The 26,888-nt window shown below is 39.5% G+C and overlaps 1 protein-coding gene across 3 annotated transcripts; it reads left to right on the forward strand.

The window, feature by feature from the left end:
- Window positions 1-187: 187 nt before the first annotated feature.
- HMGCS1 (3-hydroxy-3-methylglutaryl-CoA synthase 1) lies at window positions 188-25,114 on the forward strand. Of its 3 annotated transcripts, XM_074386129.1 has the most exons (12): window positions 188-316; window positions 6,974-7,032; window positions 15,384-15,527; window positions 15,626-16,083; window positions 16,472-16,597; window positions 17,730-17,894; window positions 18,997-19,162; window positions 19,993-20,163; window positions 20,683-20,789; window positions 21,886-22,011; window positions 22,228-22,391; window positions 23,344-25,114. In XM_074386129.1, the coding sequence occupies exons 4-12, from the start codon at window positions 15,636-15,638 to the stop codon at window positions 23,431-23,433; spliced, it is 1,563 nt and encodes a 520-aa protein (XP_074242230.1). In that variant the 5' UTR covers window positions 188-316; window positions 6,974-7,032; window positions 15,384-15,527; window positions 15,626-15,635; the 3' UTR covers window positions 23,434-25,114. The 3 variants fall into 3 exon arrangements, with proteins under 3 accessions (XP_074242230.1, XP_003925935.1, XP_010334937.1); XM_003925886.4 differs by lacking the exon at window positions 15,384-15,527; XM_010336635.3 differs by lacking the exons at window positions 6,974-7,032; window positions 15,384-15,527.
- Window positions 25,115-26,888: the final 1,774 nt, after the last annotated feature.

Here is a 26,888-nt window from a genome sequence, read left to right on the forward strand (position 1 = left end):
TCACACCACTTCCTCGGCCCTGATACTTTGTCCCCACCCCTTTTCCCCGCCCTTCCAGCCACGAGGGAAAATCCTAGCGAGTCACCGCCTCTAATTTCCTTGTGATTGGTAGAAGCCGGACCGGAGGGCGGGCGCTGCCGGGCAACTCTATCGGCCGCGATTGGCTGCTGGGGCCATTGTCCCGCCTCCCAGCGACTACCGGCGGTGCCGGAGTCGGGTGGGTTGGCGGCTATAAAGCTGGTAGCGGAGGGGAGGCGCTGGGGACTGTCCTTTCGCGGCTCGCTCCCTTTCCTCTGCTGCCGCTCGGTCACGTTTGGTGAGTGTCCCGCGCGTGGGAGGAAAGCTGGGCTGCGGAGGCGCCGCGGGCGGGGTGTGGGCCAGACGGAGGCGGTGTCCTTGACTAGGCCCGAAGGAGCTCGGGCTCTGGGTCAGAACGGAGGCGTGGACCTTGCCAGGGAGGATGGGGCACTGTGAGCGGGGCCGGGTGGGGGCTCCCTCGCCAGGGACCTGAGGCCGACCGTGGCGGACCTGAGAAGGGCCGGGGACAGGCGAGTCGCGGAGGAGAGAACGCGAGAGAGAGTTGAGGGCGAAGTGTTCTAACGACATAGGAGTTGCAGGTGCCAGAGAGGCAGCTGTGACCGCCAAGAGGGTAGTGAGGGGTGTCAGGAGGGAGATGGAAGATTTGGGCTGCCAGGGCGTTTCCAGGAGCCTTAGTTAAGGGTGGATGACAAAGGGTGGGTAAGATCTTCTTAGGCAGAGGCTGGTAGGTTGGCAGGGGGTGTGTCCTGCTGCCACATATAGAGTTGGTGGAAAGAAGGGAAGTGGGTAGCATTACTTTTCTTCCTCAGCTCAGGTGCAAAAAAAAGCGTTCACAACCGTGATTTAGACCTGGCTGAGTACCGGGGCTTAGTCTGTACTTGCTTCAGAGCTCATAGGTCACTGGCTCCTGCCTTCCTGCCTTCATGGTTTTTTTTTTATGTCTGGGTTTTTAAATTTAGGCTTTCTTGGCATTCTGAAATCCCGCACCTCCCTCTTGCTAATAGCTTCGGGACCAGCCTGAGGTGATATAATGTACTGGACAGGAACTCACAGAGTCCTCACACAAAAAGGTTTTGAGTTAAGCTAAGGATATTTCAAAGCAAGTATATGGAGTCTGAAAACGCGCGTCTGGTCTTGACCAGCAGTAGAGAAATGATTATTCTGATCCATTTTGGAGAAGGGATCTGGGGAACAGATAATGTGAGGTTGTTCCTGTTTGTCATGCTTGTCCCTATGCCCTTAGCTTTAATGCATCACTAGCTGCTTTCACTGCTCACCTCTGCTGCAGCCCCCCACCCTCCCGAGGATGCTCTTGCCGACCTGCTGCAGTAGGATGATGTGTTCTGGCTGCTGCTAACTAACATTTGTTCTGCTTCAGGCATGAATCATGAAAAACAATGACAAGATAAACAACAAAATTAAGACAAGTAGAAGTGTTCCTAGAGTTAACAGCTTTTTCCTTCTGAGATGGGTTTTGGACTTTATTATACAGATGCTGTTAGATGAGAGGCAGCTGAAAGTCCTTAGCATTATCCCTGTCAGTGGTTCTTTTCACTTGAGACACCTAAAGAGCTTGTGTTCTTTAAACTTATTTTTAAATTTCAGTTATTTTTGTGTGGAGAAGGGGGCAGGGATAGCATACCTTATGGGAAGAGAGAAAGGCTTGCTTTATGTCTACCTTTGTAGATATTTCTCACCTGAGTGTGTAAGTTTGCCATTTATTCAATTCTAGTTTAGTTCAGCTCAATTCTAGTATAATCAGTAATCCCAGCACTTAGAAGGTGTGTTCTATGCTGGGGGAGGGAAGGGTAAAAGGATATTTTATGTTGGGAGCTGTAGGCCACATCATTTGGGCCTTGCTTTAATTTAGTTTTTCTTCTTAAGTATTCCTTCGAATTGTTTTTACATCTTGTTTCTTTTAAATGTGGGTTGATTTTGAGATTTTTGACTTAGATTTTAGATAGCTTTTCTCAGAGGAAATGCAAAAACCCCAGATACTGTTGTAACATGGGTTTCCTGGGTCCTCTAGAATAATTTAAAACCTGGTTAGGTTTTCCATAATCCAGTGGAATTAGGTATGAAGAGACGTGTTGGAGAAATTTGTTTTGCTACATATAAGAATCTCTAATTTTGGCCGGGCGCGGTGGCTCAAGCCTGTAATCCCAGCACTTTGGGAGGCCAAGACGGGTGGATCACAAGGTCAAGAGATCGAGACCATCCTGGTCAACATGGTGAAACCCCGTCTCTACTAAAAATACAAAAAATTAGCTGAGCATGGTGGCACGTGCCTGTAATCCCAGCTACTTAGGAGGCTGAGGCAGGAGAATTGCCTGAACCCAGGAGGCGGAGGTTGCGGTGAGCCAAGATCGCGCCATTGCACTCCAGCCTGGGTAACGAGAGCGAAACTCAGTCTCAAAAAAAAAAAAAGAAAAAAAAGAATCTCTAATTTCATTTAGAAAGGAATATAGTCTTATAATTTTATGTTGGATTACTGTAGAACCAAATATCATAGGAGGATGTGTGATGTTTTTATCTTTTTCAAAAAGATGGTACAGATTTAAAAGGCTGAGACACCGTCCTCAGTCCTAATAATAGGACTAGATTTTTTTTTTTTTTTTTTTTTTTCTTTTTTTTGAGATAGAGTCTCACCCCATTGCTCAGGCTGGAGTGTAGCAGCTTGATCTCAGCTCACTACAGCCTCTGCCTCCCAGGTTCAAGTGATTCTCCTGCCTCAACCTCCCCAGTAGGTGGCACTACAGGCATGTGACACCATGCCCAACTAATTTTTTTTTTTGTATTTTTAGTAGAGACGGAGTATCACCATGTTGGTGAGACTGGTCTCCATCTCCTGCCCTCAAATGATCCGTCTGATTCGGCCTCCCAAAGTGCTGGGATTACAGGCGTGAGCCACCTCACCTGGCTAGGTCTTGAGTCTTAGTCTCTTCACCCTAACACATGGCATGTGTTGATGTTCATTAGCGTCTATCAACTGAGTATAGTTGGATCAGTAGAGGAGAGGCTAATCTTTCAAAGCTTGAAGTCTTGTCTTCATCTTTGCAGAGTTTGTGGTTGTGTGTGGATGCATATGGAAATGATTGTAAGACCAACAAATGTATTTCTTCTGATTCCATTTGGCCTTCTTACATTTTTCAGCTTGGGATCTGGGAACAATTGGAACCTACCATGTGCCTTGAACAGTAGCCCTAGAGAGCCAATTTCTTTAAACTCCTGGCCACTGTGGTGCTGCAGCTCATCCCAAAAGTGATAGCAGGCTACCCTGGACACGCTGCCTATAGGGTAGCCCTGCTCTGCAAGGAGCAATAATAAATTTAAAAAATAAATTTAAAAAGTAATAGCAGAAAGCACTTACTACTGAGGGCTGCTACAAGTATTAAATCTAAAAGATTTGTCCTCTAGTAGTTATAACTCCAAATTCACTGGAAAATCTGGCAATTGAGTACCCTTTACTTAAAGGTCTTAAAGGGATTTCAGAAAATCAAAATATAGCCCCTCTCCCAATAGAAGTGTAGGAATTCTGTATGGATAAGAAGACTGTCCATAACTAGTTTTCCATAGAGAGTAGGCTATGTAGACTTGGATGTGAATGACCTACTTGTATAGATGTTTAGGTCCCTGATTCAAAAACTTATTTTCTGTGTGAATTATCTTGGAAACCTACAGATGTGCAGGTCCCTGATTAGAAAACTTATTTTCTGTGTGAATTATCTTGGAAACCTTCCAGAAAGAGGTGACTTAGAACAGGGCCTTGAAGATGAGTAGAATATCTGATAGACCAGTAACTCTGGGAGGAGGCAGGGATGTCCATGCTTTTTACTTGGAGAACTATACCAGAGTGTACAGGTTTGGGCAAGTCTTTCTTAACAGTAGTTTTTACTTGCTTACTCCTAAGGAAGAAAGGTTGCCAACTTATTCTTAATTTCCTAGATTTATCTCCTGTAATAGTGAGAAAGACCAACAGGTAACTGCTTAGATTTAATGAACTTCTCCAACCACTTGTTTGAATCAAGGCTAAGGAGGGAGCCAGAAGAAAGTGTTCAGAGCTCTGAGTTAACTCCGGAAGAAAGCATCATTGCATAAACTGATTTGCCCTAGGCAGTCTTATCATTCTTGTGTTTTAGTCTTTGCCAAACTTAAAATGCCTATATTGCATCCTAGGAGTCCGCAAACCTGCTTTTTGGTAACCTGCTCAGCTACTTACCATCATTCATTAACTGCTTCCTGACCCTTGTTGATTCCTTCTATCACTTACTCTGAAAAGACCTGTTAGAAATAAGCTTGTGATATGCTTGAGACTTTGGCAATACTGGTTTAGTCAGAATAGAGTAACCCGCCTCACCCCCAATCCCCTAGAACTGCAGAAGACTGCAGAAAACCTAATCCCACTCTGACTGGCTCCTCCTCAAATTGCCATTTACTGCCTTCGTTTCTTTTCCTGGTCTCCAGACCTCTTTCTCCTGAAAGTCTCTTTCACAAGTGATCATATAGACTCGGATCATGTTATCTTTAAGTGACACAGCAGTCCTTTCTGAATCTTCTATTTATTTCTTCTTTGCTTTCTGTCTCTCCTACCCAACCTCCCTTTCCACTTCAAGTAATCAAAATAAAAAGAGGGGCTCGGACAAGGTGGCTCAGGCCTATAATCCCAGCACTTTGGGAGGCCAAAGTGGATGGATTGCTTTAGCCCAGGAGTTGGAGACCAGCCTGGGCAACATGGCAAAACCCCATCTCTACAAAAAATAAAAAATCAGCTGTGTATCATGGCATGCGCCTGTAGTCCCAGCTCTCAGAGGCACTGAGGCAGGAGGATCACTTGAGCCTGGGAGGTCGAGGTTACAGTGAGCAGTGACCATGCCACTGCATTCCAGCCTGGGTAACAGAGGGAGACCCTGTCTCAAAAAAAAAAAAAAAGAAAAAAAAAATGAGAGAATATAGGCAGTTCAAGGGAAATTTCTTTGACACAAGTAGTGTCAAATGCATATACATACATGAACATCAAGAAGAAATATTATTATTTAAATAGTCTTAACATGGAGAAGGAATCATGTTTTTCCCCCACCAATAAGAACTGGTCTCTGTGGTCTGCTTAGTTTGCAGAGGACAGAAGCATAATTTGAGATAATGAACAACAAAACATAGGTTATTTTCTCAAAATACGTACTGTGTTGTAATTAGACACTTTTTTGGAATATTGTAATAGTCTTTGCCTACAAAACTCAAGATTTACTTGTTTATTTTTTAAACAGAGTCTCGCTCAGTCACCAGGTGCCAGGCTGGAGTGCAGTGGCATGATCTAGGCTCACTGCAACCTCCGCCTCCTGGGTTCAAGCAATTCTCCTGCCTCAGCCTCCCGAGTAGCTGGGACTACAGGTGCGCGCCACCATGCCCGGCTAATTTTTGTATTTTTAGTAGATACAGGATTTCACCATGTTGACCAGGATGGTCTCGATCTCTTGACCTCATGATCCACCCGCCTCGGCCTCCCAAAGTGCTGGGATTACAGGCGTGAGCCACCGCCCCCAGCCCAGGATTTACTTCTTTTTGGGAGGGATAGGTGGGTAGTAAACTTAGTTAATGAAGTAAAAGGTGCCACGTGTGAAGAGCTCTTAAATTATGCAATTATGTAAACAAAATAGTAACGCTTTACTAAATATTAATAACATCTGAATGTAGTCCCCAGTGAATCTGTTAAGGACAGATGCTAAATTTGCCAATAATTAGAGAGCAGAGGAAATGGTAAACATAGAAGCTATTGTCTCAAGTAACAATCAGTCTTTAGCCGGGCGCGGTGGCTCAAGCCTGTAATCCCAGCACTTTGGGAGGCTGAGGCGGGTGGATCACGAGGTCGAGAGATCGAGACCATCCTGGTCAACATGGTGAAACCCCGTCTCTACTAAACATACAAAAAATTAGCTGGGCATGGTGGCACGTGCCTGTAATCCCAGCTACTCAGGAGGCTGAGGCAGGAGAATTGCCTGAACCCAGGAGGCGGAGGTTGCGGTGAGCCGAGATCGTGCCATTGCATTCCAGCCTGGGTAACAAGAGTGAAACTCCGTCTCAAAAAAAAATAAAAATAAAAAATAAATCAGTCTTTGAAAACAGGTGGACTGAAGAATATGTTCCAGTCACCTTTGCAAATTATTTCTACTTAATTTACATAATAATGTTTAATACTCCTTTGTCTAAATGCTTGATTTTTTAACATAAGCACTAAGGAGGAAGTAACTTTCTAAAAGGTTGGGAGGGTGAAAGTGGCAGTGTTGAAAATAAGTGAAAATGATTAGATCTTGCTGGAAAAATACCTTTATTTTCTTTGTAAAACACTTATAAGAACTAAGGTAATAGTCAATGTATTGGTGCTTTATGTTACAAAGTGTTTCACATATTTTATATTCTCAGCAATCCTTCACAATGATGTGGGGAGGGCAAATATATTAGCTTCATTTTGTAGATGAGGAAGCTGAGGCCCAAAATTGCTGCCAAAGCCACCATCTCTTAAGTGCAGTGCCGACTCTTCAATGCATAGATCTCTTTACTCTAGAAATTTGCTAACTCATTACAACTTGTTTTTATTCCTTTCCCCCAATTCTTGAAAACTTTGGTTTAAAGCCTGAATTGGTGACATGGGCTTCTTATTTTCTTGAGGTTTTTTTGGTTTCTTTTCACACAATAGTGGGCTTCATATATTCGTTTATCAGGACTGAACCTACCACTATAAGGGCTAATAAAATAAGGGGGGAAATGTACTATAAGCTTCAGGTATGATTTTTTTCTAAGCAAATGTCAAATTCTGTTCTGCATAATGTAATTGGATAAAAAATTGCTTATTTTAACTCACTTTGAATTGGACTCATTAGTATTTGAATTTGGGTAATGATTTATAACTTTAAAAGAAGTTCTTATTTGAAATTCCTAGTGCCCGAAGGAGGAAACAGTGACAGACCTGGAGACTGCAGTTCTCTATCCTTCACACAGGTATGGCATCCTGTCATGCTGCTTAAGGAAAGTGTTCCTTTCTAACGGAAGGAGGAAATTTGTTATCCTAGAGCAATAACAATTGTTTGTGCCCTTTGTTCTTAAGGGTCCTTTTAGGGTTCTACCTTATCTTTAAAATTTTGTTAATGCCATAATGCTTCAGGAGACTAATTTATGTTTATTAGACGAATGTTTAAAATCTAGAAATGAATTTTAGAAATTAGTGTTCACTCATAAAAGTACATATAATAAAATGTAACTAGGAACTACTTAATCAAAAACAATCACCAATAAGCATGTCTGCCAATAGTGCTTTTTAAATTACAGCCTCAAAAGATATTTATCTGGGCTGTGGATGAATGATTAAAATTACCTGAGAATGGGCCGGGCACAGTGGCTCATGCCTGTAATCCCAGCACTTTGAGAGGCCAAGGCGAGCAGATCACCTGAGGTCAAGAGTTTGAGACCAGCCTGACTAACATGGCAAAACCCCATCTCTACTAAAAATACAAAAAAAAGTAGCCAGACGTGGTAGCTGGTGCCTGTAATCCCAGCTGCTCCCAAGGCTGAGGCAAGAGAATCACCTGAACCTAGGAGTCAGAGGTTGCAGTGAGCCGAGATTGCGCCACTGCACTCCAGCTGGGCGATAGAGTGGGACTACGTCTCAAAAAAAAATTATGTGAGAATGGACAGTAATTACAAATGTGTTTCAACTAGTAATCTAATTATTTGCAGCCGTTGCTTTCTCATATTGCCAGGGAGTGCTTCTCTTATGATGCTACTTTTTTTTTTTTGTATTTCAAGATTATGATTTAGATTAGAAGTCTAGTGCAATTTCATTTATTCAACATTAGCATCTACCATATGCCAGTTAGTGGGCTGGGTACCACGGACACAAAAATGAACAAAGCACGGTTCCTGCTCTGCAGAAACACCTTGTTTAATGCACAGAGTCTAAGCCTAAACAGTAGAGGAGAAGCTTGGCGCAGAATATGAAACATAAATTGAGATTCCCTTACCTGAAATGCTTGGGACCTGCAGTGTTAAAGATTTTGGATTTTTTGGATCTTGGAATATTTAAGAAAACATACCAGTTGACCACCCCTAATCTGAAAATCCAAAGTCCAAAATGCTCCAATGAGCGTTTCCTTTGAGCATCATGTTGGTGTGGTGTTCAGAGAGTTTCAGATTTTGAAGCATTTCAGATTTTGCATTTTTGCATTAGGAATGCTCAACCTGCAGCATCTTGACAATGGTTAGACATACAGTTTGGAAAGATAACTGTTGGCCTATGACAGAAGAGAGAGCAGAGGCAGAGCTCAATTAGGAGGGAGTGATGCCGAAGTCCTTCCCCAACACAGCCATTGAGGAGCTAGGTTAGGACTTCCCCTGCACCAGTATCCTCACCTAGTTTCCCTCCCCTTTTTCCCCTTTCCAATTCTCTTTCATTTCCAGGTTTATTTTCAGATTAATTATATTGGTCCTTTTGTGCTCTAGGCAGGAAGCATTCAAAGAACATTAACGAGACTTCCTTACCTTGCTTTACTGACTCTCGAAGTAGGGTATGGAGTTTCTTTTGTCCACCAGAGGCCATGAGCCCTCACGTTAGTGAGATGTATTTAAGACTTGAGTCCTCTGTTAGCACTACTTTGTTGGAAGACTTGAAAGGTTTACAAAGTTCTCTGGTGAAAGTTGCCTTTTCTCTCCTTTTTTAAGGATGGAATTTAAGAATAAAATGTATATATTTTATATACAGAATCTTCATTATTCTCCTTAGACTTATGCATACAGTACTCTGAAAAATAATAAAATGCATTATGTGTAAAAAATTAAAAACACATGTAATTTTTTTAACCATCAGGTTTTTAAAACTGTATTCTACTTAGAAAGTTTTGATGATTTATTTCTCTCTTTATTCTTAAAATAGTGAATTATGCAGAATATTATATTCTCTGACAGGAGAAAGAATGAATACCATAATATGAGCACCTCAGACCTTTAGGTGGTCTTTTTTTCTTATATCTAGCCTATTTCTGAGAGCATTTTAAAGGACAAATATAAAAGCACATGCTTAATAGGAGAGTTAAAAGTAACATTGCTAGATGCAGTGGCTCACGCTTGTAATCCCAGTGCTTTGAGATCACTTGAGGTCAGGAGTTCGAGACCAGCCTAACTGACATGGTGAAATCCCATCTCTATTAAAAATACAAAATCAGCTGGGCGCGGTGGCTCAATCCTGTAATCCCAGCACTTCGGGAGGCCGAGGCGGGTGGATCACAAGGTCAAGAGATTGAGACCATCCTGGTCAACATGGTGAAACCCGTCTCTACTAAAAATACAAAACATTAGCTGGGCATGGTGGCACGTGCCTGTAATCCCAGCTACTCAGGAGGCTGAGGCAGGAGAATTACCTGAACCCAGGAGGTGGAGGTTCCGGTGAGCCGAGATTGTGCCATTGCACTCCAGCCTGGGTAACAAGAGCGAAACTCCGTCTCTAGAAAATCAGCTGGGCATGGTGGCACACACCTGTAATCCCAGCTACTTGGGAGTCTGAGGCAGGAGAATCGCTTGAACCCAGTGACAAAGGTAGCAATGATCCAAGATCCCACCGTTGCACTCCAGCCTGGGCAAGAAGAACAAAACTCCATCTCAAAAAAAGAAGAAAAAAAGTAACATTTGAGACCAGAAACTCTATTAACTTTCTGTTTTAAGTGTCATGAAAGCAATTACTTCTCTGTATTAATTTTCCTGTCTACTTAATCACTCTCTTTCTCAATTTGAAACAAAGGCTCAATATTTAAGATTAGATGGCTTTTTACCAAGAACATAATGGAAAACAAATTGGCTGTCAGAAACCCTCAGAGGATGAGTAATATTGAATTGGACAATGTAAAAACGTTTTTTGGTTTTTTTTTTCCCCACCAAGGTCAGAATTGGAATTTGCTTTCTATTTGATGTATGTGGATTTTAGTTAACCTACATTTTTTGTTTTCAAGTGGAACAAGTCATGTATTTAACATACAATATTTAGGAGTGACAGAGTTGTACCTTATTTTAGAAATGCTATGATACAAAGAATTGATCAGAGTTGGTCAGAATGTGACAAATATGGATTAATTCTGAAATTGAAGCCTTGCATTATAGCTTTTTACAGAGAATTGTACAAGCATTATAAAGATGATTCAGTATGTTGCCAGTGTTGCTACTTGATGCTCTTAAATTTAGTTGTTACTAAACTAAATTTATTAGTGAGCATGAGTATATTGCAAACTGATTTATACCTTCAGAAAGATATACACGTGTTCATTTTATTTCCAAGAGCGTTAAAAGCCCCTGAACTAGGCAAGGAAGACCATACTGTCTTCAGCATGCTTAAAGCAGTTTGAAGAGTTAAAAAGAATCCAAAGGGTAGCCTTGTGGGAAAGTCTGGGAAGGTGGTTACTCCTACTTTGGTGACTTGAGAGATCATATATAGGAGTTGATAAGCCTATGGACTAGCCTTTTTCTGTTAACAGTAGTTGTAGATCTCTTGTGGACTATCTAGTATCTTATTTTACTATAAACTTAGAATCCATGCCTAGTGGCGTATTAGACAGCCCTTTTATATTTTCATTTCAACTTCAGCAAAGTGGGCAACAACTTTATGAAAAAATTGACGGGGAGAGTTTGTTGAGGCTCAGAGTGAGGATGGATGAGTAGAGCATTTCAAGTGCTTCATATCCAGAAAAACAGTAGTCTTGCATTTGAGTTGGAGATTACAGGAAAGGGGTTGAAGATGAAGGGAGTAGAAATGTAAGAGAGCCTTATCTTTATCCTTCCCAGCTTTAGGTTTTAACAAGAATGAGCCTCCCTTAGTCTTCCTTTATGCTCCTGTCCCTGAATGTTGGTGATGACATTGTTTTTCCTGTATTGAGTACAGAAATATGGCCAGTAATTTAGTAGTTAAGAGGATATAATTGGGAAATAGATTGTTGTGTTTAAGGGTTTTTCCTTCCGTTGTGGAATTGACTAGCAGTGGTATATATACTGTGCCTGGTAAAATGGGCCATACAGTAGTCTAAGACATGAGGAGACCTTATGGAACTTGCACTTAATTGAGGTGACCAGACTAAACTGCTTAGATGCCACATCAAAATACCATAGACTGGGTGGTTTAAACAACAAACATTTATGTTCTCATAGGTCTTGAGTCTGGAAGGCAGGGTACCAGCATGGTTGGTTCCTGATGAAGGCTCTTCTGGATTGCAGGTGGCTATGTCCTCACATGGCACAGAGAAAGTGCGAGAGTGTGAGCAAGCTCTTGTGGTATCATCTTCTAAGGGTGCTAATCCCATCATGAGGGCCCCACCCTCATGACTAAACCTAATTATTTTCCAAAGACCCCATCTCCAAATGCCATCACATTGAGAGTTAGGGCTTCGACATATGAATTTGGTCGGAGGACACAGATTCAGTCCATAACACAGGCAGATATTTGAGAAGTAACATAGTTGAAACACTGAATGCTGTAATTCATACCATCTGAAGAATCTAGGATGTAATAAATTTAAGATGCTTCATTGTCAGTTAAATTAAGATACAGTGCTTTTTTGATTACTTAGAATTTTTTAAAGAGCTCTTTTAGAGTTAGACATAGATTTTTGTCATGTGTCACTTGCACATTCAATAAGATGGAAAATACAAGTGAAAAAACACATAAGGAATTGCTAAATTCCACATTCTTAGAGTCTACCATCTGAATTGTTTGTAATACTTGTAATTTTCCATAAAACATCCTCTGTGCCACCAAGAGAATTGATGATGTAGCATCCCTTTCAAGAGTCCAAATAAGAATGGGAAGGTTTTGGTGCTGCCCTTCAGCTTTGCAACTAGGCAAAGCCAACCTACTTTGACTCCTGCTTAGGGATTCACCACCGTCTATTCCCTTCCCAGTCCATTTGGTTCCTAGGGGGGTTAAAAGGGTGCTCCAGTAGTATTTCTGGGAATTTTTTTTCAGGCTGTTGACTGTCATCTGCAAATGTTGATGCTGGCAATTTTTGTTATTTTCCCATGTGTAAGCAGTGACAGCATTATAATTGGCTTCTGTCTGACAGCAAGTGTAAGAGGAATCCCAATTTCTGAAATGTTACCCAAAAAAGTGACTTTTCATTGACAAAGTATGATGATGTGGAAGGATAGGCAAGAAATGCAAAAGGAAATTTAGAAAGTTTTCATGGGTAATATGTGACCTATGGGATGTAGGGCTATAAAGGATTTCAATAAACAGAAGCACGAGGTGGATTGCTGAAGAAAGCACTTAATGTTTTTGGATAAAGAACATAATAATTTCTCAAATTATGGGGAGTAGAGGAAAGGTTACGTAGGTAAGTAGTTGTGAGATGGAGAAAGATGGGTAGTATTTAGCATTTATCCTTGATTGTTGACTTTGGAGTAGTTCTCTTTGTTTTCTGCTATAGATTGTACACATAAAAGTTAAGAATCATGTCTTAAGTACCATATAGGAAGGAAGTAGATAGGTGGACCTAACTGGAAAAATGTATGTAGGTGTTGGTAAAATGACAGGAACAAAAGCAACTTGTCTGGGCCTGATCTCTTCACTTCCTTGGTGGTGGTTCTGAATGCTGGTTTGGCTGAACTCCACTTACCAGGGAAAATTACATAAAGGAAACATGGTTTGTGTGGAAGAAGTAGGGGTAAACCAAAGTGGAGATGGTCTCTGTTCACTTAATGTATCTGACAGTGTGCTTGTCAAGTCATAAAACACGTAAAAAACATAGAAATCTGGAAGTCATTCTATACTTTTCCGTCTTTCCCTAACACCTAGTCAATTACAGTTTCTGCCAGTTCTTTTGCTTCTTCCATGTTTTTGGAAGCTCTTCCTCTTTATTCCACATGTAGTAAGTAATTGCTCTAGTTCATGACCCATGTCTTGACTGACATGTCAGCTACCTAAATCATCCATTCACAGTACCAGTGACTATAAAACATTAGTGATAATAAAACAGTGGCTGTCAAACTTTTTGACTGTGGCCCCCAGCAAAAAATATACTTGGTATTGCAACTTAGGTATACTTCATATATGTATGAATAATTAAAACAAAAGGTTGACTCAAGAAAAATCCTTATACATTTACCCTGTGCCGTTCAATCTTATATCATGTATTCTTTTCTGTTTCATTTTTTAAAATGTGTGCTTGCCATCCACTAATTTAATTCTGGAGTTGGAAAAACACTGACCTGAAAACTAACGTCACCATATTATTCCTTTTTTAAACTCTCGGATGGCTTCTTACTATCTTCGTGATAAATTTGAAGCCTCCTGCATCAGCCTACCAAAACTTTCATGACCTAACCCTTACCTACTTCTCCTAACCTATTATTTGCCCCACTCACAGGGGCTCATTTTTCATTCCAATAAAAAGTAAAGCTTTTTATCATTCCTTGTAATCGGGCTTTCTTCATGCTGTTCACTCTGTTGAAAATCTACCACCCTCTGTTTCTTCAGTGCTTTACTGGTTACTCCTGTCCACTTGTGGGGCTCAAGTCAGGCCCCTGTAACCAGGGTGCTTTCCTTTACACTCCCTGCCCTGCCACCAGGCTGGGTTAGGTGGTTCTCCGTAATAAAATGTGGCTCTCAGTGTTGTTACTTGCTTATTATCATGTGTTTTTTCTCTCATTCCATAAAATAGTGAGTATTTGAGAGGATAAAGAAGTCTCCCATTAAACACCCCAAATGTTTAGCATGTAATATTGGCATTGTTTGGATGAATGAAAAAAAAATCATTCTTTTGTTTAGAAGGAAGATACAGCTAGTATCCCTTAAGGCTTTTTTTTTTTTTTTTCTACAGACCCAGTCTCACTATCACCCAGGCTGGAGTGCAGGGGTGTAATCATAGCTCACCACAGCCTTGTACTCCTGGGCTCAAGTGATCCTCCTGCCTCAGCCTCCCTGGTAGCTGGGACTACAGGCATGAACCACTATGCTCATTTTTAAAAAAATTTTTTGGCCGGGTGCAGTGGCTTACGCCTGTAATCCCAGCACTTTGGGAGGCCGAGGCGGGCGGATCACCTGAGGTTGGGAGTTCAAGACCACCCTGACCAATCTTGTCTCTACTAAAAATACAAAATTAGCTGGGTATGGTGGCACATGCCTGTAATCCCAACTACTCTGGAGGCTGAGTCAGGAGAATCGCTTGAATCCGGGAGGCAGAGGTTGCTGTGAGCCGAGATTGTGCCATTGCACTCCAGACTGGGCAACAAGGGTGAAACTCCATCTCAAAAAAAAAATTTTTTTTTTTTTTTCTTTTAAGAGGTAGGGTCTTTCTATGTTGCCTACGCAGGTCTTGGACTCCTGGGCTCAAGTGATCCTCCTGCCTGGCCTCTGAAAGTGCTAGGATTACAGGCGTGATACACTGCACCTGGCCCATTAAGACCTTTAGTTGCAGAGTGGCAGAGGACAAATGACATAAATATAGGAATTGACTTTATTTTTAGGTATCAAATTAGTGGTGGGTTGACAAACAAGTGATACAGAATGTTCATGAATCAGTTTGGCCCAGGTAACTCATAAACCAAGACCTTTGGGTCAATGAAATTCTGCCACCTAAGTAGCACCATTCAATTATGTCATACCTAAAAAGGAAATTGAGTTGTAGACTTTTAGGTTTTGGGATTCTTTCTCTAAAACTGTGGAGCTGTGTGACTCTTCAAAGCCTGGCAACTATAGTTCGTTGGTTCTTATGCTATCTGGGTTCTGGTTAGAAAGCTGATGGAAGTACTCAAGAAAGATTAGAAGGTGGGAAGAAGGTATCTCTTGTTCTTGTCAGTGGTGGCAGCAGCAGTGGGACTTTGGGTCTTTGGATTCCAGCCCAGCAGCAAGAAGTGCTAATACTGTAGCAGGTTTAGCAGGAGTGTAGGCTCATGGGATCTGAATAACCACCTTTCCCCCTTGGTTCTTCCAGGCCAGCCAAGAAGTTTGTTACTATCTCCTTGTATTAAACTCCCCTTTGTTTGAAATATCTAGAGTAATTTTTCTTTTCTTGACTGATACAACCTGTTACGGAAGCTGAAGCTCTGATAGGTTAAGTGCCCAATAATGGTCTTAAGTAGCTAGCAATTTTTGTTACTATTGCTAAGTAAGTCTAGACACAACTTTTTAGTCTGTTTTTAAAAAAGAGGGGCTGGTTTATGATGAATAAATGACTGATTTATTTAAACTTTTGGCTGGTCATGTAATTCTGATTTGTCAGCCATATTTCAAAATGTCATTGTATTTTATTTTATAGTTCTTTACAATATAGAAAATCTTATCTGAGTGTTGTTTACTGCTAATAATCATGTTTTAAATCCAGAGATGCCCAATTTTGAATAAAATGGAAGCCTTTCTAAAGGGCTATAATTTTAGATGATAATACTCCATTCATACAATAAATGCCACTTCACATGTATACAGTTGACTGCCCTAAATACGGAAAGAAACTAAACTGATATTTCAGGTGATTGCTAAACTCTTAATATTTATTTCTCAATTTCAAACTTGAAAACCAGCAACTTATAACCTAAAACAATGTCATTCTGTTTTTCCTTTCTAAAGCTCTTTCACCATGCCTGGGTCACTTCCTTTGAATGCAGAAGCTTGCTGGCCAAAAGATGTGGGAATTGTTGCCCTTGAGATCTATTTTCCTTCTCAATATGTTGATCAAGCAGAGTTGGAAAAATATGATGGTGTAGATGCTGGCAAGTATACCATTGGCTTGGGCCAGGCCAAGATGGGCTTCTGCACAGATAGAGAAGATATCAACTCTCTTTGCCTGACTGTGGTTCAGAATCTTATGGAGAGAAATAACCTTTCCTATGATTGCATTGGGCGGCTGGAAGTTGGAACAGAGACAATCATCGACAAATCAAAGTCAGTGAAGACTAATTTGATGCAGCTGTTTGAAGAGTCTGGGAATACAGATATAGAAGGAATTGATACAACTAATGCATGCTATGGAGGCACGGCTGCGGTCTTCAATGCTGTTAACTGGATAGAGTCCAGCTCTTGGGATGGTATGTTACATGCCTATTCCCTCTGCCCCCAGATTTTTTTTCTGAGGTTGAATAGACCCAAATGACACTTTAATTAATGCAATATGCAAACTTTTGTTATTTATACTTGTCGGATAGATTGAGAAAGATATTATACCTGTCTGTCATTATCTGAATTGCGAATTGGTTATCTTGTAGGACAAATGTATAGTCTATTCAAAAGGTAGTCAGATGTAGTCAGATGGATGATGGAGCCTTGGCAGATGAATTTTTAAAAAATTTAGAGCATTTTCTTTCTTTATCAAAGATGGGAAAAGCATATTCTGGGGAAACTATAACAGATATCAATTTCCATGTATGATTATAGTGTTGACTACCTTCTTGTAAAATAACAAAAAATATTTTTCAGGACGGTATGCCCTGGTAGTTGCAGGAGATATTGCTGTATACGCCACAGGAAATGCTAGACCTACAGGTGGAGTTGGAGCAGTAGCTCTGCTAATTGGGCCAAATGCTCCTTTAATTTTTGAACGAGGTAAGTGATTGGAAAAGTGGGTTTGTTTTTTTTTTTTTAATTATTAGCACAATATGCTAAGAAATTTTAAAATAGAAATAGGAGCTGTCACTTGCTGAGTGTTCATTAAATGCAGGAACTACCACCTGCTAAGAGCTTTGTGTATGTTATCGTATTTAATCTTTTTCTCTTCTTGAGATGGAATTTCATTCTTGTTGCCCAAGCTGGAGTGCAATGGTGCAATCTCAGCTAACTACATCCTTAGCCTCCCAAGTAGCTGGGATTACAGGCACGTGCCACCATGCATGGATAGTTTTTTGTATTTTTAGTAGAAATGGGGTTTCACCATGTTAGCCAGGCTGGTCTTGAACTCCTGACATCAGATGATCCACCCACCTCAGCCCCCCCAAAGTGCTGGAATTACTGGTGTGAGCTACTGTGCCTGGCCCATATTTAATCTTTTTTTTTTTTTTTTTTTTGAGATGGAGTTTCGCTCTTATTACCCAGGCTGGAGTGCAATGGCGCAATCTTGGCTCACCGCAACCTCCGCCTCCTGGGTTCAAGCAATTTCTCCTGCCTCAGCCTCCCGAGTAGCTGGGATTACAGGCTCGTGCCACCATGCCCAGCTAATTTTTGTATTTTTAGTAGAAACGGGGTTTCACCTTGTTGAGCAGGATGGTTTCGATCTCTTGACCTCGTGATCCACCCGCCTCGGCCTCCCAAGGTGCTGGGATTATAGGCGTGAGCCACCGCGCCCGGCCCATATTTAATCTTTACAGCAATTGTATGAGGTAGGTGGTGTCATCCCCACTTTACAGAGAAGTGGGTTAATGTATGGTTTAAGTGATAAATAGTAACTTGTTCATAATCACTGGCAAGTTTAATTTGTCTTCAGTGTAGTAGAGTAACTGTGATCTTTGTTAGACTTATGAAACTGGCATAGAAAGTTGTATACCAAAGGAGTCTTAGGACTATCCATGAATACTGTTATATATCATTTCACATATTGGCTTCATTTTTTAATTTCTTTTCTGTAAGTGGTGAGAACTGATCAGATAATTAAGGAAGGTCCTTAGATAATGCAGTATACTTACTAACATACAGACATCAATAAGCAGAAATATATAGGTATCTTCCTTTTTGGTTCTAATAGGACTTCGTGGGACACATATGCAACATGCCTATGATTTTTACAAGCCTGATATGCTATCTGAATATCCTATAGTAGATGGAAAGCTCTCCATACAGTGCTACCTCAGTGCACTAGATCGTTGCTATGCTGTCTACTGCAAAAAGATCCGTGCCCAATGGCAGAAAGGTGAGATTTGCCCATTTTCCTTGGTTTTGGTATCTGTTGAGAGCAGTGTAATGTACTTGTTATCTTTGGTGAGCAACTACTTTGTGGACATTCTTCATTTAATGTCCTTTTACCGTTAATTCCTCATTCACGAAACAGCATTTTCCCATAGTTTCTGGGAAAATGTAGTTTACTTAAAGAGGTAAACTTTGGAAATGAGGTATATCTCTGCAAAAATACCCAAGTCAGTTTACCCATTGTAAGAAAATCAAAGTGGAGTGAAAGAAGGTAACTTGAATTTTATTCATCTTTTGAGAGAGATATTTTAACAAGGTTTTGGCGTACAGCTGTGATTTAGGGAAAACTAATGAAAATAAATTACTGAAGTGATCTTCCCCCAACCATAATCTCTTTGCACTTGACCTGTGAATTTGTATTTGCTTTTTTACTGTCATCATTAATCTGGAAATGTTGATGAGGCACTGAAAGTACAGTATTTGAGTTAATGCTATCGTAACACATTATTACATAAAGCACACTTTTTCTGTAGTCCACCTTTGCTTTTTAGAGGTTGTGAGAAAGGGTTAAAAATCATATTCAATAAGAAATGTCAGTGAATTTAGTGGCTCTGGATAAGAAGCATTCTTACAGTATGTATTATCAGAACAGGGATTTTCTAACTTTTTTATTAGGACCCACAGTAAAGAAGTACATGTTACATTGTATGTGTATGCCAGACTGAAACAAAAATGGCATGACATTACTTACCTATGCTGCAGGTTATGCAGTTTGCTGTTTTTCTACTCTCTTTTGTTTTTTAAAATACTCTTTAAAAAAAAAAATACTAGTCCTGACCTAGTAAATTGGTTACATAACCTGCTAATGTGTATGACTCTTAAATTTGAAAATAGTGACATAGTAGTATATATTGTTTCATCTTTGAATGTCTTTTTAAATGTACATTTTAAGGTATAGAGAGATTATACAGTGTATTTGTGGTTGCTGTTTAAACTAGCTGTATTCTAAAGTCAAATTTTCTAATTTCCTCGCCTTATTCTGAAGTCAAACTTTAAAATTTCATGGCTTATGTGAATTTCATAGTTTCCTTGGACTTATCTTTCAGAGGGAAATGATAAAGATTTTACCTTGAATGATTTTGGCTTCATGATCTTTCACTCACCATATTGTAAGCTGGTTCAGAAATCTCTAGCTCGGATGTTGCTGAATGACTTCCTTAATGACCAAAATAGAGATAAAAATACTATCTATAGTGGCCTGGAAGCCTTTGGGTAAGAAGAGCTATTATGAGTTTTTCCCTTCTATACTAGAGTATTTTTAATATCTGTTAAGCTATTATTCGTACAGACCTGAGAAATTGAGAGTCAAAAGAATCTTAGATGTTGTCTGGTCTAATCTATATGTCTCATCAGTGAAGAATCTGAGTCCAGAGAGGTGGTAGCTTACCTGCACAAATTCTTTAATCATTTCGACTCAGATGTTCTGATTTCTTTCTTTTAGCTCCATTCATGTTGTCACGATAAAATAACTGCACAAGGGCCTGTATTCACTACAGCAGCCTCTTAACTGCTCTCCTTGCCTCTCTCAGCGCCCCTGCCCCCATGCCCTTTTCCGTCCTGCACACTGCCACAGCTGAAGTCGGCTTTTGTACTCCACCTGTGTTTTTCTCACTTTAGGCTCCCTAGCATGCTATGCATGTTCAATTCATTCTGTTTCTCTCTGTGTCTCATGTGTCCCTTCTCTATCTGATAAAATTATACTTGACTTTTAAGTCTTGGCTCTTACAATACCATGACTTTTCTAATTAAATCGACATTATTATGGAATTGAAATAATACTCTATTCAGTGACAGTGCTACAGTGGGTCTATTAACCTATTCAAATCGAGTAGTCTTAACTTGATTCTGAAATATTTGAAAAAAAGAACCATATATGTACAACTGTTACGATTACCATAGCAATTAAAATGCTGCTACTTGGCTTTAATAAATGGGAAAACAATTATATACACTTACAGCTTTGAATACTAATTAGGCCTGCTGTTTAGTAGAATAAAAACATAGGCTTTCAACACCATAAAACTGTAAAATAAATCTTTCAGGGATGTTAAATTAGAAGACACCTACTTTGATAGAGATGTGGAGAAGGCATTTATGAAGGCTAGTTCTGAACTCTTCAATCAGAAAACAAAGGCATCTTTGCTTGTATCAAATCAAAATGGAAATATGTACACATCTTCAGTATATGGTTCCCTTGCATCTGTTCTAGCACAGTAAGTATAAATTTCACCTACTACTTAACTCCCCTTGTTTGGGAGATGTTAGATTTCTAAGACCAAATCCATCTGGTGTCAAGCATGTTGGTGGTAGATCACTGAAAATTTTATCTTCAGGCTCTCAAATCTGCTATTGTCCATTGACTTGAAGGATGTATGGGTTGAGGCTACAGTTCTTCCGGAAGTATTTGTTAATTTCATACTGGCTTTCCCAGGTTCTGTTTTCATGTTCTTTTTAATTCTTAAACCATAAATCCCTGGTTGACAAAGTAACTTGTTTTGTGGCATAACTTTCACAAGCTCTGTCATTCCCAGGATAAAAATTCACATGCTATAATATTAAAACTAAGTTAGATTCCCTACTGTAATATTAAACTTTGAGTTAGATCCTTAAGATCTTTAAGTTAGATTCTACTTTAACCTACAGCCTGAATTTTTATTCCAACTAGCATAGCTTGCCACACGTGGTAGCTTTGGATCAATTAAACTTCTTAACTATTTTTAAACCCTACGTAGGTACTCACCTCAGCAATTAGCAGGGAAGAGAATTGGAGTGTTTTCTTATGGTTCTGGTTTGGCTGCCACTCTCTACTCTCTTAAAGTTACACAAGATGCTACACCAGGTAAGTGCTGAATCTTTCAACAAGAATATATTGAGAACTGAGGCCAGGCACAGTGGCTCACACCTATAATCCAAGCACTTTGGTAGGCCAACACAGGCAGATCACCTGAGGTCAGGAGTTCAAGACCAGTTTGGCCAACATGGTGAAATCCCATCTCTACTGAAAATACAAAAAGTTAGTCAGATGAAGTGGTGCAGGCCTGTAGTCCCAGCTACTTGGGAGGTGGAAGCAGGAGAATTGCTTGAACCCGGGAGAGGGAGGTTGTGGTGAGCCAAGATCATGCCACTGTACTCCAGCCTAGGCAGCAGAGCAAGATTCTGTCTAAAAAAAAAAAGAAAGAAAAGAAAAGAATGTATTGAGAACTACTGTGGGGAAGTTGATTTAGTAGACTTTTCAAGTGAGCACCTGAATCTGTCCCATAGATCATTACAATATTTTAGTCTTCATTACTTCTTTAGATAGGTTTTTACTTTCTACCCTAACAATCTACCTTATCAAAAAAAAAAAAAAAAAAAAACTCCCTTATCTGAATAAAGGATAGGACTAAGTTATCTAATTTTTATAGGCTTATGGTCTTGGCTATATTTAAGGCCACTTTTGTGCTTTCCCTGAGCAGGAAAGAGCAAAAATGTAGAGAAAAACTGATGAAAACTTGACATTACTTTTTAAAATTATACCATGGACCCGGTACAATGGCTCACACCTATAATCCCAACACTTCAGGAGGCTGAGATAGGAGGATTGCTTGAGACCAGATGTTCAAGACCAGCCTGGGCAATGTAGTGAGACCCCAACTCTATAACAAATAATAAAATAAAATACCATGGAATAATTGTAGACAAGTTATTTACAGTTTCAAATTCTCCCTGTTTCTTAACTTGTCTACTGGCAGATACTCAATAACAGATCTCTAGTCTGAGATCATAGGAAGTTTGTCAAATAGGTACCATCTTATCTTTTAATCAGTACCAGTAGTTTTAACAAAAATGAAAAGTTGTTTTGTCTCATTTGGCAACATTTTACTTAGGCTTCTTTTGGACATGCCTTTTTTTTTTTTTTTTAAGTCTTTTAATATTGGAATTATTTCCTATTTTAGGGTCTGCTCTTGATAAAATAACGGCAAGTTTATGTGATCTTAAATCAAGGCTTGATTCAAGAACTTGTGTGGCACCAGATGTCTTTGCTGAAAACATGAAGCTCAGAGAGGACACCCATCATTTGGGTAAAAATATTAAATGGTCTTTAAGTTAACCCAAAAGCTTATTTGGTGGGCCGATACTATTAAGGATGCTACTTATAAGTTAAGGATATCAAGACTTTACTGAGTACTAATCTGATGTCAGTGAAAATTGTAAGAATATATGAAACTTATCTTTAGTTTTATTACCAGATGAGTTGCATATTATAACTAATTATAGATATTCTCCCTTTCCTTTAGTCAACTATATTCCCCAGGGTTCAATAGATTCACTCTTTGAAGGAACGTGGTACTTAGTTAGGGTGGATGAAAAGCACAGAAGAACTTACGCTCGGCGTCCCACTCCAAATGATGACACTTTGGATGAAGGAGTAGGACTTGTGCATTCAAACACAGCAACTGAGGTAAATAAAAGAGTTCCCATCTCTGTGTCTTAGGGTTTAGGAGACCTACTGGGATTTAGCAACTTAAAGAAATGTCAGTAAAGCAGAGTAATTCATGGTAAGGGCTCTAGGAGTAGAATCTAGCTGTGCTATTTCCAATTGTATAAAGTGCTTTGCATTTGAATTGTTAATATTTTAAGAATATACAGTAAATACCAGGTTTTATTAATGATACCAGGGTTTAAAGGAAGACTGATGTAGAGAGAAGGTTCATTTGTGGTATGTGTCTTGGTGAGAGATGGAGTAGAGAGACAAGGATCCTTTCACATCTCATCCTAGATCATCGTCAAAATCTGTCCTCACGTTATCAAGGAGTGACATTCATAGCTATGATTTGAATTCCTATTACATGCTAGGCACTTTACTTACATTTTCTTATTTAATCGTTACAGCAACCTCCTTGAAGTTTATAAATGATACTGTCCTCCCTTTAGAGATGAGCCTCCAAGAAGTTACATTACTTGTCCAGGATTATAATAGCTAGTGAGTGATGAAGCCGGGTTATAAACTAAGGACTTTATAACCTTGAAACTACTTACTTATCTGCTTATTACAAGTTTGATAAATGCATAATCTTGCTTTTTGCTATTATACAAATTAGGTAGCAAGTCAAACCACCAGCGTTTGAGTTGCAAATACAAGATGTAACAAGTAAAATACTATATGTGGTGGGTTTCTGTGGCAGGCTTCGTCTCTCCCCCATATGGATACTTGTAAACTAAATTCACTATAAGGTGGAAGATGGATATTTGCTTCCCTTCATGAGAAATTATATAGAATATATATTTAGTATAGACTTCTCCAGAATTGTCCTTTATTAAGTTTTTTTACAGAAACTTTAATTGGTACCACAATTCTCAGGGCAGGGGGTGAAGAATCCTAAGAGCCAACACCTTTTTTCCTTTCATTTTAGCATATTCCAAGCCCTGCCAAGAAAGTGCCAAGACTCCCTGCCACAGCAGCAGAACCTGAAGCAGCTGTCATTAGTAATGGGGAACATTAAGATATTCTGTGAGATGCAAGACTTCAGGGTGGGGGTGGGGATGGGGTGAGAGTATGGGAACGGTTAGAGGAATGGAATATCTGGGGATAATTTTAAAGGATTACATGTTACGTAAATTTTTATGTGACTGACATGGAGCCTGGATGACTATCGTGTACTTTGGAAAGTCTCTTTGCTCAGTTTGCTGACATGCTTCCTGTTGTGGACTGGCCAATGCCAAATGTACTCGAATGATGTTAAGGGCTCTGTAAAACTTCATACCTCTCTGGCCATTCGTATGCATGATGTTTGATTTTTAAACATGGTATAATGAATCGTGTACTTCTGTCAGAAGAAAGCAGAGATACTAATCTCCAATTAAAAAATTTTTTAACATGTAAGAATTTTATACGTTGAACAAAAAGATTACAGAAAGTACCTGTGGCTTTTGAAAAACATTTCTAGCTTGGGGGAATGTGGTCTTAAAATGTGATATGCACAAACCCTTTGAAAATAGCAAGACAAACCTGCCCTTTTTCTAAAATTGATAAATCCTGAAGAGGAAGAAAAGAGTTGGGACACTAAAACACTGGCTCTGGAATCTGGAATGTTGTTTAAGTCCAGGCCAGTAGTGACAATAGGTTATTGTAATGACCTCTGAACAGAGAGACACTGCCACTGAACAGGCCTCTGGTATAGCAAACACGGTACATGCCCCTGAATCAGTTCATGGTAGATTATGCTAAACAGTGAGATGTAATTGGAGGTGTAGATGAGGAAGTTTGTTGTTGTAATCCTTCTTTGCACCTTACTTTAAAGAATAAATGAAACATTATTCTGGTTGCCTTTTTAAAAATTTAAAATAGAGGGGAAGAATAGGGGCAGGGCATTGTTAGGTTACTTCTGATGCTTCAGTGTTATAAATTCGAGATATAGACTGACAACCTAAATTAATGGTGTGACACAGTTCTTTTTGTGTGTGTGTGTGTGTGTGTGTGTATCTGTTCAATGAAAATAAGAAGGTACAACCCAAGTTTTGTAGTCTGACTAGAGGGATTCCACTTCAAGGTCTGAAAGTAGGACTTTTACCTTAAAAAACAACAACAACAACAACAACAAAAACTATCATACAGGATGGATAAAAAGATTGGTTAAACAGTTTTGTGTAGCTTTTTGGTGCTGAACTATGACATGAGCCTTATAGATTGTAAAATAGAGATAGTTGGAGCTAATGTACAGAACTAAATTTTGTAAACTTTATTTGCTGTTAAATTCTGTGAAGTTTCAGTTATCTAAAATAAACATACACAAATATGAAAAGTAATGTTTCCACTTGCAAGGTAATATATAATGTAGTGTTTGTAAGATACTCTTGTCTAATATGAACTAGTAGTATTTTGATTTGTACAGTCATAATTTGTTAAAATGACTTCATTTTAACGTTCACTGATGTAGATTAATAATGTAAGTTCTGATTTAAAGAGTGGTGGGGAAATGGCGCATGCAATACTTTTGCAAGTGTTGGGGAGATCGGTATGTTTTGAAAAGAGTAATTTAACTTTTGGGTGCCAGGAAATGGGTTTTCTCAAAGTCCATTGCTGGCAATGGGCAGGCCCGCTAATACTGGCACAGAGCATTAATCGTACACCTTATTAACAGTGAGGTGAATAACTTTGAAATAAAGTTTTAGAGAAATATTTCAGATACTTGAGTATTCTTTTTCACTCTTAAACTAACAACTTAGGCAAGAAATAAGCTAATATTCTATTTTTAAATATGGGCATTAATTTCATTTCAGTTCATTCACTCATTCCATTCATTTATCATTTCACAAACATTTGAAATCCTAATATAGTCAAGGCACTCTGTTTAAGCCAGAAATTTAAAAATGTACAAGATATATGCTCTTGTCTTTAAGGGCTGTTCATCTAGAATGGAGGAATTTACACTGATAATTATTCTTACATTTGAAACAAAGAAATTAACTCTCAAATTGGGTGCCAAGCGTATATAAGCTTTGCTATAAATATTTATGAAATGTTAGTTTTCCTTTAAGAAAAAAAAAAAAAAAAACAAAGACTAAGGGCTGACAATCAAAGAAAAGCAAATTTTGTGATGAACATAGAACTGCCCAGTACCAGCTAGAGCCTCCAGCCTGAAAGTCCCATGTTGCTGGTGATCACAGGGGTTTTATAGAGAGAATCCCTGCATTGGCAGTAATTTTGGATTAGATGATCTCTAAGAGCACAATCAACTCTTAGGGTTCTATGAATTAGGAAATAAGCCAAATAAATATATTTTCTAATACTGATCAGCTCATATTTTCTCATCATGTGTCTGGCTTTGAAACAGTCTGTATCATTTACAAGCTAGTGTTTTCTAAGGTCACTTCTGCTTGCAAATTCTAGGATACTATTTAGTATGACTTTAAGAGTTCAGTCCTTCCCCCTCTCCTTTATGGAATGTGTGTTTCCTCTCTTTGTGCACTTAACTTTTTGTCCTAAGTTTTTATGGATACTATTGAGTAAGTTTAAGATTGACACTTGACTCAAACAGAGGCAAACAGCCACTTTCTGTCCTCTTGTGACACAGTTGAAACACTTTATCTTGTCTGCTCCTTGGAGCTTCCTGAAAGAAACACTGCAGTGGAAGTCAGTAGAGCAAGGGTAACAAGATCTTTAAATAATTTAAAGCTGTGTAATCTTGACACGAAAGTTAACACTGGCCGGGCGCAGTGGTTCATGCCAATAATCCCAGCCCTTTGGGAGGCTGAGGCAGGTGGATCACCTGAGGTCAGGAGTTCAACACCAGCCGGGCCAACATGGTGAAACCCCGTCTCTACTAAAAATACAAAAATTAGCTGGGCTTGGTGGTAGGCACCTGTAATCCCAGCTACTTAGGAGGCTGAGGCAGGAGAATCACTTCAACCCGTGAGACGAAGGTTGCAATGAGCTGAGATCGAGACATTGCACTGCAGCCTGGATGACAAGAGTGAAACACGGTCTCAAAAAAAAAAAAAGAACTCTTTCTTTAAAATTTCTAGCAACTGCTCTTAAGTCATAGGTTTCTCATTTTTTTCTTTACTGGTGGTGGGAGAAAATAGTTGATCTTTGATTTTTTTATCTCCCCAAATTATCTCCTACAAAGGCAACAATTTGATGCTGAAGATTTTGACTAGAAATCCTCACATGGTTTATGGGTGCTTTATCTTTTAATAATAAAAAGAATGCCTTTCCTGGACTACTTTATTCAGTAGTAAGCACTATTCACTCTGTCATATTCCTTATTCAGCCTTGCAGACTCCTGTGGGATCTGATCTCTGCCTGCTTCAACTCAGTACCATACTCACCAAGGCTTAATATGTCTTCACTCACCCTCCCTTCTCTTGCATTCTTCAAGCATGCTAAGTTTATTCCAGCCTTAAAGCCTTTGATCTATGCATCATCAACTTTGGGCCCCACTTCAGATCTTCTCTG

The sequence above is a fragment of the Saimiri boliviensis genome, chromosome 1 (genome assembly GCF_048565385.1).
Source record: "Saimiri boliviensis isolate mSaiBol1 chromosome 1, mSaiBol1.pri, whole genome shotgun sequence".
In the NCBI taxonomy this organism is placed as follows: Eukaryota; Metazoa; Chordata; class Mammalia; order Primates; family Cebidae; genus Saimiri; species Saimiri boliviensis.

Coding starts and splice junctions, on each gene's coding strand:
- HMGCS1 (XM_074386129.1), top strand. CDS start 15,636: ATGCCTGGGTCACTTCCTTTGAATGCAGAAGCTTGCTGGCCAAAAGAT. Junction 17,895..18,996: donor CCGTGCCCAATGGCAGAAAG/GTGAGATTTGCC, acceptor CTTATCTTTCAG/AGGGAAATGATAAAGATTTT. Junction 20,164..20,682: donor CTTGCATCTGTTCTAGCACA/GTAAGTATAAAT, acceptor AACCCTACGTAG/GTACTCACCTCAGCAATTAG.